At 50.8% G+C, this 12532-nt stretch overlaps 3 protein-coding genes across 6 annotated transcripts in view; all 3 read left to right on the top strand.

Moving 5' to 3' along the window:
* The first annotated feature begins 202 nt into the window (after positions 1 to 202).
* On the top strand, positions 203 to 4687 carry si:dkey-6n21.12 (schwannomin-interacting protein 1). 2 transcript variants are annotated; one of them, XM_059020826.1, is made up of 8 exons: positions 203 to 501; positions 1590 to 1931; positions 2120 to 2226; positions 2463 to 2571; positions 2725 to 2853; positions 3608 to 3725; positions 3820 to 3913; positions 4245 to 4687. In XM_059020826.1, exons 2-8 carry the CDS (start codon positions 1629 to 1631, stop codon positions 4291 to 4293), a joined length of 909 nt encoding a protein of 302 aa, XP_058876809.1. In that variant the 5' UTR covers positions 203 to 501; positions 1590 to 1628; the 3' UTR covers positions 4294 to 4687. The 2 variants fall into 2 exon arrangements, with proteins under 2 accessions (XP_058876809.1, XP_058876807.1); XM_059020824.1 differs by having other exon boundaries at positions 213 to 501; positions 2725 to 2889.
* Positions 4688 to 5359: 672 nt separating this feature from the next.
* LOC131731608 (P2Y purinoceptor 3-like) lies at positions 5360 to 8630 on the top strand. Its single transcript, XM_059020823.1, has 2 exons — positions 5360 to 5497; positions 6274 to 8630. The coding sequence occupies exon 2, from the start codon at positions 6357 to 6359 to the stop codon at positions 7605 to 7607; it is 1251 nt and encodes a 416-aa protein (XP_058876806.1). The 5' UTR covers positions 5360 to 5497; positions 6274 to 6356; the 3' UTR covers positions 7608 to 8630.
* Positions 8631 to 10131: 1501 nt separating this feature from the next.
* The window catches only part of LOC131731609 (P2R1A-PPP2R2A-interacting phosphatase regulator 1-like), a 4957-nt gene continuing 2556 nt past the window's right edge, over positions 10132 to 12532 (top strand). Inside the window, exons 1-4 of one of the 3 annotated variants that reach the window (XM_059020828.1) lie at positions 10132 to 11047; positions 11735 to 11819; positions 11960 to 12016; positions 12202 to 12248. In XM_059020828.1, the coding sequence (XP_058876811.1) occupies positions 10953 to 11047; positions 11735 to 11819; positions 11960 to 12016; positions 12202 to 12248 (284 nt within the window). In that variant the 5' untranslated portion in view covers positions 10132 to 10952. The remainder of the gene's footprint in view (positions 11048 to 11734; positions 11820 to 11959; positions 12017 to 12201; positions 12249 to 12532) is intronic. The other 2 variants (XM_059020827.1, XM_059020829.1) reach the window with 2 other exon arrangements.

Here is a 12532-nt window from a genome sequence, read left to right on the forward strand (position 1 = left end):
ATAAGAAACACATTGAACATAGACACACACTCTCTCTCTCTCTTTCTCTGTCTCTCTCTCTCTTCCCCTCTCGCTCTCTGTCTCTCTCCCCCTCTCCCCCCTCTCTCTCTCTCTCTCTCTCTTCCCCTCTCGCTCTCTGTCTCTCTCCCCCTCTCCCTCTCTTCCCCTCTCCCCCCTCTCTCTGTCTCTCTCTCCCTCTTCTCTTTCCCTCCCCCTCCTTTCCTTCCTCTGTTTATTTCTTTTCTTTTCTACCTCCCCTCCTCTCTCTCTCTCCTCCCTCCCTCTCTCTTTCTCGCTCCTCCTGTTTGGCAGCACATTTGAAATTGGATACCTGCCCCCCCTCTCTTTTCCTCTCTCACATCTCCTCCACACACTCTGTGTGTGTGCGCGCGTGTGTCTCAGCTCTCTGCTCGCTCTCCTCCACACCCCACTGGTGTCACTGGGAGTAGGAGAGTGGGATTGACTGGCCGTGTGACGGACAGACGGACGGACAGGCGTGAGGTGAGTGTTCATAGAGCTGATTAGAGGAGGGGGAGGGGAGGGCTGTTCATTGGGCCTCTTCACAGACAGACAGGACTTTCCTTTCTTGCTCAGAGACTTGCTGCCTGGAAACTGATTCATTGTCTAATTGTTTCACTTTTAAACTTTTCTTTCTGCCTTTCAGAAGTTTCGCAATACACTCGCACACTGAGACACACACACACATACACACTGAGATACACAGTTACACAATTATAGACACACACTGAGATACACACACAGTTACACACACACTGAGATACACAGTTACAGACGCACACACACTGAGATAGACACAGTTACAGACGCACACACACTGAGACAGACACAGTTACAGACGCACACACACACTGAGACACACACTGACTCACTCACACTGACACAGTGCTGCTTTGTGGAGGGCAGTGTCTGGGCACGCAGAGGCATGTTGTGTGCAGGAGGGGTTCTGCAGAGCAGCACTGAACCGAACTGCGAGGCTGGGGATCAGAGCTGGGCCTGGCTTCAACACAGTTACAAGAGAGAGAGGGAGAGAGGCAGGAAAATAGAACGAGGGGGAGTGAGAGAGGGAGAGAGGCAGGAAAATAGAGTGAGGGGGAGAGAGGAGAGGCAGAAAGATAAGGATTTTAATACCTTTACTAGATTTGTATTTTTTATTTAATTGTAAAGATTTATTTTACACATGTTGCTCTGTTAACCAGCTCTTTCCCGGGTCATGTGCTGCCTCCTGCTGGCAAACAGCAGAACAGCACCCAGCGTGAACTGAACAAAGCTAAATTTATTTTATTATTTATTTCTTAGCAGACGCCCTTATCCAGGGCGACTTACAAGTGTTACAAGATACCACATTATTTCACATTATACAGATATCACATTATTTTTACATACAATTACCCATTTATACAGTTGGTTTTTTTTACTGGAGCAATCTAGGTAAAGTACCTTGCTCAAGGGTACAGCAGCAATGTCCCCCCACCTGGGATTGAACCCACGACCCTCCGGTCAAGAGTCCAGAGCCCTAACCACTACTCCACACTGCTACCCTTTGTTCTTCTCTCCTCTCCTCCTTCTAGGCTGGCCACCCCTGTAGTCCGAGGGCAGGTTCGAGAGGGATGGAGGGAGATAAAGAGGGGAAGGAGAGAGAGGGGGAGGAGAAGGAGTGTGATGAAGCTGAGCTGAGCTCTGATCGGGCAGAATCCAGGACAGCCCCCTCCCACTCCCCCCTGGGGTCCTCGCTGGAGGACCTGGCCATGCCCATCATGCACTGGGAGGCACTGGGGCGCCACATCGAAGAGCTGGAGAGACAAGAGGAGCAGAGAGAGAGAGAGAGGGGAAGGAGAAGAGAAGAGAAGAGAGAGGGGGAGGAGAGAGAGAAGGGGAGGAGAGGACCACAGCCTGGAGAGATGAGAAGGGAGGTGAGGAGGGGGAGGGGGGGAGAGGGAGGGGAGGTGTGAGGTGAGGGGAGGTGTGAGGTGAGGGGAGAGGGAGGGGAGGTGTGAGGTGAGGGGAGAGGGAGGGGAGGTGTGAGGTGAGGGAAGAGGGAGGGGAGGTGTGAGGTGAGGGGGGAGGGTACACAGGGTGTGACAGTCTGTCTGTGTTTCAGCCCGCCAGATTGACTCACCGACAGAGTGTGAAAGCGCAGTGTGAGGAGGAGGAGGAGGAGGGAGGAGATGAAGAGATCACCAGACATGTGAGCGAACTCACATCCCGGTAAGAGACAAGAAACCAGGCTGACCAGGGGGTGCCTGTCTCTCTCAAATACACGTGTGTTATATAGAGACTCAGAGAACACAGATACAAGTGCATTAGATAGAGAGGGGGAGAAAGATTTTTTTTATACTCTAGAAAACCGCTTTCTCTCTCTCTCTTTCTCTCTCTCTCTCTCTCTCTTTTTCTCTCTCACTTTCTCTCTCTCTCTCTCTCTCTCTCTCTCTCTCTCTCTCCAGGCTCCAGAGTCGGATGAACCTGCAGCTTTGCTTCATCAACAACAGTGAGAGTGAGGAGGAGGAGGAGGAGGAGGAGGAGGAGAGGAGAGGGAAGGAGAGAGGGAGGGAGGTATGAACTGAACGAGGAGAAAAATCCACACATTTTTTAAAACTTGAATTATATTTATATTACTTTAACTTTAACTTTGTTTTTTGTGCTTAATTGATTATTTTTTTAAAACATAATTACCGTAATTATTTCTGTCATGTCCCCCACCCCCAGAATCCTGCAGGCTGCACTGGTGGGCGTGTCCCTGCGCTGGAAGCCCCACCCCTTGCTCCGGTTGCCAGGGGCAACCTTGTGGAGAGACAGAGAGAGGTGGAGACAGAAGCCCGGAGGGCGCTGGCAAGGGTGAGAGAGAGACTGGAGAAGAGGAGCCAGAACCAGGTGAGAGAGAGAGAGAGAGAGGGAGAGAACGAGAGGGGGAGAGAGAGAGAGAGATGGAGAGAGAGAGAGAGAGAGAGAGAGAGAGAGAGAGAGAGAGAGAGAGAGAGGGAAAGAGAGAGAGGGAGAGAGCGAGAGAGGGAGGGAGGGAGGGAGGGAGAGGGAGAGAGAGAGAGGGAGGGAAGGAGGGAGGGATGGAGGGAGGGGGAGAGAGAGGGAAAGCGGGAGAGAGGGAAAGAGAGAGAGGGAGAGAGAGAGCGAGAGAGAGAGGGAGGGAGGGAGAGAGAGAGATGGAGAGAGAGAGAGAGAGAGGGAGAGAGAGAGGGAGGGAGGGAGAGAGAGAGAGAGAGATGGAGAGAGAGAGAGAGAGGGAGGGAGGGAGGGAGGGAGGGAGGAGAGAGAGAGAGAGAGAGAGAGAACCAAGTAGTTTCCCTCCAGGATGTAAAGGGCTGATGTCCCTCACACACAATGTCCTGCATCACTGCACAGAACAGCACAGTGACTCTGTGCCACTGCACAGAGGTTACAGGGTCTACTGGAGATACATGCATATAGAGAGCTACATAGAATGGGGTTCATGCGCCTTGTCTCTATGCAGGATATAACATTCAGAATGTGAGCAGCTGTTCATTTTGTCATGTAATTCTCTCTCTCTCTGTGTCCCTGTGGTGTGTCTGTCTCCTTGTCTGTGTGTCTCCCTGTCTGTCTCCCCGTGTGTCAGTCCTGCGAGGGTCTGGCGCACACTCCAGACGGCAGGAGGCTGCAGAGTGCTGACCTGCACACACTGACCATCAAACAGCTGGACACTCTGAGGAAAAGACTGAGCCAGGCTGTGCAGGGTGAGAGAGAGGGAGCGAGCGTGAGAGAGAGTATCAGATTCAGCTGGTATCTACAGACAGACTGGCTGACCCTGTGTCTCTGTTGTCCAATCAGATCTGAGCTCGGAGCTGGTTGGTTCGCTGCTGTCACGTGACCAGCTCCAGACGGAGCAGGATGCCATCTTACTGGAGGTGGAGGACCTGACCGCGTAAGAGAGACTGTCACTCCCTCACACTGTCACTCCCTCACTCTGTCACTCCCTCACTCTGTCACTCTCTCACACTGTCACTCCCTCACTCTCTCACACTGTCACTCTGTCACATTAATTTTCACACTTTCATGCAACACTTTCATTACTGATGAATTTCTCACATCTCCACTAGGTGGCAGAGTGTTTCTCTGGAAAGCTTTGTAAAGTTCTGGAAAGCCCTATAGAGTTCTGGAAAGCTCTGTAAAGTTCTGTAAAGCTCTGTAAAGTTCTGGAAAGCTTTGTAAAGTTCTGGAAAGCTCTGTAAAGTTCTTCTCTTTTCGTCTTGCAGGTTTGCTGAGAACGAACAAACTCGCCAGCACAGGAGGGCTCTGAGATGACCAGTGGCACACTGCGTCCTGATCAGGAGGGATGCAATGTGTGTGTGTGTGTGTGTGTGTGTGTGTGTGTGTGTGTGTGTGTGTGTCAGTGTGTGTGTGTGTGTGTGTGTGTGTGTGTGCGTGTGTGTGTGTGAAGGTCTGGTTCTGTGTTATTTTTCGTTCCTATCCAGTGTTCAGTATTTCCGGATCTCATTACGAGTTCTTTCTCTCTGCAGCATTCCAAACAGAAACTACTCCCTGGATTCAAACTGTGTGCATTCAAACTGTATCCATTCAAAGTGTATCCATTCAAACTGTGTCCATTCAAACTGAATCCATTCAAACTGTATCTACCCGGCTTTGTAATACATTTGTAAAAACAAAATACAAGAAATATGTTTTCAAAGAAATTAAACTACACTGTGTGTGTGTGTGTGTGTGTGTGTGTGTGAGTGTGTGTGTGAGTGTGTGTGTGTGCACCTAGCTGTTGGACACAATCTGTTCTCTCGTCTCTCCTGGCAACCAGCCAGCCCATAATGATCCTGGTTACTGTGGCTCTGATTAAACTGACAGCTCAGCACAAGAGAAAGAGTCAACAAGAGAGAGTCAACACTTCAACCATCACACTAACCCTAACCCTAACCCTCCAACCCTAACCCTAACACTGCAAACATCTCTCTCTCTCTCTCTCTCTCTCTCTCTCTCTTGTTCAGTCTCTGTGCTGGACTTTGAAGCCAATGAGATTCTGAGCGGAGCTGAGAGAGCGAGGGAGCGTGTGAGAGAGGGAGGGAGGAGGGAGAGAGTTTAGAGGGGCATTAGTGACCCGTGCACAGAGACAGAGACTCACACTCAAAGAATGGACTGACCGCATCGCTTCAACTAAACTGAGTCTCAAACTGCTTATATTTCTGATTCTTATTATTTTTTGATGAAAAATCAAAAGAAGATTCTTGTTTTTTTTAAGCTATCCCTGTTCACAATGGAGACTGTGAAATTTGACAGATAAAACCTTTTGAGTTTTTCAACAACGAAAATGTCAGTTCTAATGACAGCTACGCTCCGCAGCTACGTGAGCGCCAGACTCTACACAGACTCAACGTTATGTAACACAATCCCTTATTTATCTATTCGCTGGATCAAATGCAACGTCGTGGATGAACAGACAAGAAGGAAATAAAGGAGAAGAAGAAGGGGGAGTGAGACTGAAAGAGGAAGGACCGCTCAGGTGAGTGAGGGCTCTCCTTGAAGACCGTCACAAAGACTTCGAGTCAAAACGTTTGTCATTGAATTTACTAAGCTTCATTTAGTGTGTCTATTGAACACTGGGAGGGACTGGGAGGGACTGGGAGGGAGGCAGTGTGGCTCTAGTGGAGCTGAGGAGGGACTGGGAGGGAGGGAAGCAGTGTGGCTCTAGTGGAGCTGAGGAGGGACTGGGAGGGAGGGAAGCAGTGTGGCTCTAGTGGAGCTGAGGAGGGACTGGGAGGGAGGGAGGCAGTGTGGCTCTAGTGGAGCTGAGGAGGGACTGGGAGGGAGGGAAGCAGTGTGGCTCTAGTGGAGCTGAGGAGGGACTGGGAGGGAGGGAGGCAGTGTGGCTCTAGTGGTTAGAGCTGAGGAGGGACTGGGAGGGAGGGAAGCAGTGTGGCTCTAGTGGAGCTGAGGAGGGACTGGGAGGGAGGGAGGCGGTGTGTCTCTAGTGGTTAGAGCTGAGGAGGGACTGGGAGGGAGGGAAGCAGTGTGGCTCTAGTGGAGCTGAGGAGGGACTGGGAGGGAGGGAGGGAGGGAGGCAGTGTGGCTCCAGTCGTTCGCTGCAGTTCTCTCCAGTAGATGATTGCTGGCAGAGGCTCGCTGTTACTCATTGTTGTTTGAGGGGTAATGGAGCGAGTAACAGCTGAGTAAGCAGAGTGTCAGTAAACCCTGAGAAAGGAGAGGAGAGAGGAGAGACACAAATAGATTTGCTTCTGAAAAGACTCCTCACGGTCGATTGTCTGTTTCTCTGTGCAGGTGCCCCGAGACCAGACCTGACGAGTGGATATACAGAGCCTGCCAGACCTGAGACACACACACACTGAGACACACACACACGCATGCACGCACACACTGACACTGTGATGGAGAGAGACGACAGCTCCCTGCCCCTCTACCCGATCGAACAATGGCAGAACACCAGCCAGTCCTCCCCTGCCTCTCTAGCACCCCCTAGCCCCCCCACCACCCCCTCCTCCTCCCCCTCGTCCTGCCACATCGACGAATCCTACAAATACATCTTCCTGCCCTTGTGCTACTCTGTCACCTTCCTCCTCAGCCTGGTCCTGAACTCCATCATCCTGCATCGCTCCTTCTGCGGGGGTGGGCACCGCGGAGGAGGCAGAGCCAAGCGCTGGACCCCCTCCCTCACCTACATGGTCAACCTGGCCACCACTGACCTCATGTACGGCCTCTCGCTGCCCTTCCTGATTGCCAGCTACGCCATGCGGGACCGCTGGGTGTTCGGGGACCCCGTGTGCCGGCTGGTGCGTTTCCTCTTCTACTTCAACCTCTACTGCAGCCTGGCCTTCCTGGCCTGCATCTCCCTGCACCGCTACCTGGGCGTGTGCCACCCCTTGCGCTCCCTGGCCAGCGGGGGGCCCCGCCGGGCCGTCAAGGGGGTCTGCCTGCTGGTCTGGGCCGTGGTGTTCGCTCTCACCAGTCCCATTTTCCGCTTCGCCCGCACTGGGAGCAACCGGGACGGGAACACGGTGTGCTGGGACGACGCGCCGGACTGGGAGCTGCAGGACTACGTTCCTTACGGGATCACCCTCCACGTGCTGCTCTTCTGCCTGCCCTTCGGGGTCATCGGGTGGTGTTACTCCAGGGTGGCCCGGACCATCTTCCGAAGCCTGGGGGAGGAGGGAGGAGGAGGAGGAGGAGGAGACGGGGTGCTCCCCTCCTCCTCCTCCTCTCCCCAGCCCCCTCCCTCGCACTCCTTCCTCAGTCTCCGGCGGCGGCGCCAGTCCCTGCGCACGGTGGTGACCATCACGCTGCTGCTGGCGCTCTGCTTCCTGCCCTTCCACGTCACGCGCACCGTCTTCCTGCTGCTCAAGGGCTCGGCCTGGGGGGCCGACTGCCGCACCGTCGCGCTCGTCTCCATCTGCTACAAGCTGACCCGGCCGCTCGCCTCCTTCAATGCCTGGCTCAACGCCCTGCTCTACTTCCTCACCAAGGGGAGGGGCGGGGCTGCCAGGGGAGGGGCCCGGAGAGAGGGCGGGGCCCAGAGGCTGGAGGTGCTGCAGCAGAAGCAAGACCCGGAGAGGAAGAGCGCACCCCCCGCGGACAGCGGCTTCAAAACCTTGCACTGAGACACGGGGACACTGAGACATTGAGACACAGGGACATTGAGACACAGGGACACGGAGACATTGAGACACAGGGACACAGAGCCACAGAGACATTGAGACACAGGGACACAGAGACATTGAGATCTGGAGACACAGGGACATGGAGACATTGAGACCGGGAGACATTGAGATCCGGAGACACAGAGACATTGAGACACAGGGACATTGAGACACAGGGACACGGAGACATTGAGACACAGGGACACAAAGCCACAAAGACATTGAGACACAGGGACACAGAGACATTGAGATCCGGAGACACAGAGACATTGAGACACAGGGACATGGAGACATTGAGATCCGGAGACACAGAGACATGGAGACACTGAGTCAGGGACAATGAGACACAGAGACACCCGAATAGACAAACTGTATCCTAAAGTATTATCCATGAGAAAATGTACACTATAGGATTATGTGGGAGACTATGTCCTGTTGGATTATCTGTGAGACGCTGTCCTGTCGGATTATCTATGAGACTCTGTCCTGTCGAATTATCTATGAGACTCTGTCCTGTCGAATTATCTATGAGACTCTGTCCTGTCGAATTATCTATGAGACTCTGTCCTGTCGAATTATCTATGAGACTCTGTCCTGTCGAATTATCTATGAGACTCTGTCCTGTCGAATTATCTATGAGACTCTGTCCTGTCGAATTATCTATGAGACTCTGTCCTGTCGAATTATCTGTGTCCTGTAGGATTATTTGCAAGTCTGTCCTGTGTAGAATTATTAATCTGTGTTGTTACAATGAGACAGTGATAGCGAGACTGGATTAGCGGTGAGACTGTTTCCTATTGAGGTTCTATAGGAAGCCCTCTGAGACGACCGCATCTCCTGGGTTATCTGTGAGACTGTGTGTGATCCCTACAGGATCCCATGTGATCTATTGGGATCTCTGAGAGACTCTCTGAGGAACTGGCATTTGAATGCTGGCTGCTTGTTGATTTCCTTAACAGTCTGTATTGAGAAATCACACGGGGAGGGGGGGGGGGGGGTGTCCTAATTGCTTAGATTCACGACCGTACCAATAAAAGAAAGCTTCTTCCTCTCGGCACGCATCCGCTTCCGTGGGGTTTGTGTTCAATGTGTTGTTTTTGCAGAATTTCAGTATTTTTTTTGCTGTTTTTGTTTTTGGTTGTTCATTTTGTTCAGAGTTCACAGTCATGGCATTTCTGACGTTAATCATCTTGGGAAACGTTCCTGAACGCAAACCCAAAGTTCAAACTACCTCCGGGACCAGCGGAGTGAAAACTAACAGCAAACAAAATATTAAACAGCGCGGGACGCCTTCTCACTCCTATAGACACGTGAGTCTGTTTACTATTGAAGCAAGCCTGCCCTGGAGGGAGGGAGGGAGGGAGCAGTTCAGTCTCAAGTCTGCCCTGGACTGCACTGGAGGGAGCACCCTTTCTCTTAGGGAGGGAGGGAGGGAGGGAGCAGTTCAGTCTCACGCATGCCCTGGACTGCACTGGAGGGAGCACCCTTTCTCTTAGGGAGGGAGGGAGGGAGGGAGCAGTTCAGTCTCAAGTCTGCCCTGGACTGCACTGGAGGGAGCACCCTTTCTCTTAGGGAGGGAGGGAGGGAGGGAGGGAGCAGTTCAGTCTCAAGTCTGCCCTGGACTGCACTGGAGGGAGGGAGGGAGCAGTTCAGTCTCCATGCCTCAAGCCTGCCCTGGACTGGAGGGAGCCCCTTTTCTCTCAGGGAGGGAGGGACGGAGCAGTTCAGTCTCAAGCCTGCCCTGGACTGGAGGGAACCCCCAATCCCCATTGAGAATGACCAGTTCTTATTTCACACACTGTGCCTGTGAAGTTCCTTCACAAATTCTGCACCTTGTTCATTCTTAAAAACACAGCAAGCACACAGTGTTCCATTACATCATTAACTCTAAAGACCCGCCCACCTGCTGTTCTAGAACAGAATTCTCAGATTGGTCCCGGTGCATTGTGACATCACTGAAACACTCTCCAGCAGGGAAACCAGTGTGAACCGGCCCCAGGGTTCCCGGGCCCAGACTTCCGATCGCTGTGTATAAAAAACTCAAGCCATTAATGAGACGCCTGACCCTGGGTTCAAAGAATAACAGAAAAAAATAAAACACTGTGAGAGAGAGAGAGAGAGTCATTCCTCAATAAGTATCTACTGACTATTTTACAGATTAATTTATTTAGTGGTTAGAATTGAGAGACAGAGAGGGAAGCAGTGTGGCTCTAGTGGTTAGAACTGAATACTTCTAAGACAAGCACTATATATATATATATATATATATATATATATATATATATATATATATATATATATATATATATTATTATTATTATTTATTTCTTAGCAGACGCCCATATATATAGTGAAGGATTTGTAATCAATTATTCTACCGTTTTAAGTACCTGAAATATCCTTTTCTTATATATATATATATAACAAGAATGCAAATATATGTTTATAATTAAAATTCTATGTATGTTATTTAGCACTGTACACGAGTTCTCATTTTTGGTTGCAGTTCCACGGGAGTGCGCAGGGAGGCGCTGTTGCCCTGGCCGTCTCGATATTAGTCAGAATACATTTAGCTGCAGACTGTACTATATATAGAAAACATTGTTTTTATTAGCGATAAATCACGTATTATAATTATTTAGGGTTTCGAGCGGGCGTCGGGAGGGGAACGGCGGGTGTAGGGGACGGGACGGGGCGGGGGGTGATCAAAAAAAAATAATAATTAAAAAAAAAAGCGAGAACCGCGTCCCGCTAAATAACTGTGCTGCTATAAAACATAAATAAATACAGAGGATTTAAACTTCACCGCAGACGGGGAAACTTTTAAAAGATTGCGTCAGAGGCGATCTTTCAGTTTTGCGGCGTTATTCGGATGTTTGACGCGATTAAAGTGATTTTCATTATCTTTTCAAACACGGTTTTACTGTTCGCTATTCGTCGTGCTGACGGGTTTTTAGAATGGAAACCAATTAGTTGTTTTAATTTTTATTTTTACTTGCTGTTCGGACTCGTTTGAAAAACTATTTTTGGTTTTCTCTCTCTCTCTCTCTCTCCTCGGCCCTCGCTGTGTGCGGCTACGTTTACAGCCCCCCCCCCCGGGTCCTGGCTTGCTGAACTAAAAATGCGCAAGTGTGGCTGAATCTGTCGCTGTTTCCCGGCGGTTTCCGAGCGCTTTGAACCGAGGGGAAGAGGGTGAGGCCTGCGGGTCGGGCTTTCACCGGGCTAGAGTAGCTGCGCTCGCTGGATTCGGGTGCAGGGGGGCCGGCTGCAGTGGCAGTCTCGAGTCCGCGGGCCCAGCGAGACGATATGGAGCGGATGGAGGTGGATCAGTGCGCAGGCGCAGGAAGCGGAGGAGGGGCTCTGCGGCGGTCCAACAGCGCCCCCATGATCACCGGTGTCAGGTACGGGTACTGCAGACTGACTGTTTACTGACAGTATCATTATTATTATTATTATTATTATTATTATTATTATTATTATTAGTTTATTTAGCAGATGCCTTTATCCAAGGCGATTTACAGAGACTAGGGTGTGTGAACTATGCATCAGCTGCAGAGTCACTTACAACTACGTCTCACCCGAAAGACGGAGCACAAGGAGGTGAAGTGACTTGCTCAGGGTCACACAATGAGTCAGTGGCTGAGCTGGGATTTGAACCGGAGACCTCCTGGTTGCAAGCCCTTTTCTTTAAGCACTGGAGCACACGATATTACGTTTGTAATCCAGTAATGCACTTAAATTCAGAGGATCGATACAGTTTATGATGTACAGGGAAATGTGTTAATCTCTTACGATGATAGTTAATTAACATTACTGTTGGCCCTATATATATATATCTAGGAAGAAGTAATCGATAAACTGAAAACTCACTATTTTAATAATACGTTTCCATCTTCATTGAAGTAGCGAGCTTTCATTGCGTCGATGATTTTTGTTCTCCAATGAGTATCTCTTGGGTCCTCGTTCTCTTGGACACGGAGCTGCTGTTTGCTGTTTTATTCTGACGCTCGTACCCCACTGCCCAGTTTGAAAAGTCCTCTCTCCGCCCCGGTCCTCACGCCTGTCTCTCCCGCGTCTCTCCCACTCAGTGACGGCGCGGCCGTGTTCCACGCGGGGGGGTCCGCGCGCTATCGGAGGAGCAGCGTGTCCGTCAATCTCAGCTGCCCGGGTCAGGTGAGTCGAGTGGGGTAAAAGCACTGTGTGTGTGTGTGTGTGTGAGAGAGAGAGTGAGGGAGTCTGTGAGTGTGTGTCTCACCCCCCTCCCCTCTCTCTCTCTCTCTCTCTCTCTCTCTCTCTCTCTCTCTCTCTCTCAGGCCCTCCCCCTGTCTCCATTCCGACTGGCCAGCGGTCGGTTGGAGCCTCACAAGCAGGTGAGTCTCTGGGGTGGTTCATTGATTATTGATTATTGATTGTTGATTAGCTCAGAGAGGATGAGGAAGGGTCCTTGTCGGAGGCTGTTAGGAAGGTTTGGGGACTTGAGCGCATGGTTAAGCCCCTGCTGGCTGATGATTGATGATTGGTTATTGGTTATTGATCTGTCGATTTGGTTTCTCAGGAGGAGAGCATGGAGATGAACTCCAGAGACACGCTGCCGAGGAACAGGTGAGGCTGCCTTCTATTTGTGTAACTCTCCCAAATCCCAAATCCACCAGACACCCAGCAGCGCTGGAGCTAGAAACTTTAGAAATCCACTCAGTAAGTTCAGTGAGAGGCGTTTGGACGAGAAGCCTTTCTCAGTGCAGAGTTAACCATTGAATTTACACTGAAGACACTGAGAAAGACTTCTAGTGGAAACGTTAGCCATTGAATTTACACTGAAGACACTGAGAAAGACTTCTAATGGAAACGTTAGTCATTGAATTAAACTGAAGACGCTGAGAAAGACT

Source organism: Acipenser ruthenus, unplaced genomic scaffold (genome assembly GCF_902713425.1).
Source record: "Acipenser ruthenus unplaced genomic scaffold, fAciRut3.2 maternal haplotype, whole genome shotgun sequence".
Classification (NCBI taxonomy): domain Eukaryota; kingdom Metazoa; phylum Chordata; class Actinopteri; order Acipenseriformes; family Acipenseridae; genus Acipenser; species Acipenser ruthenus.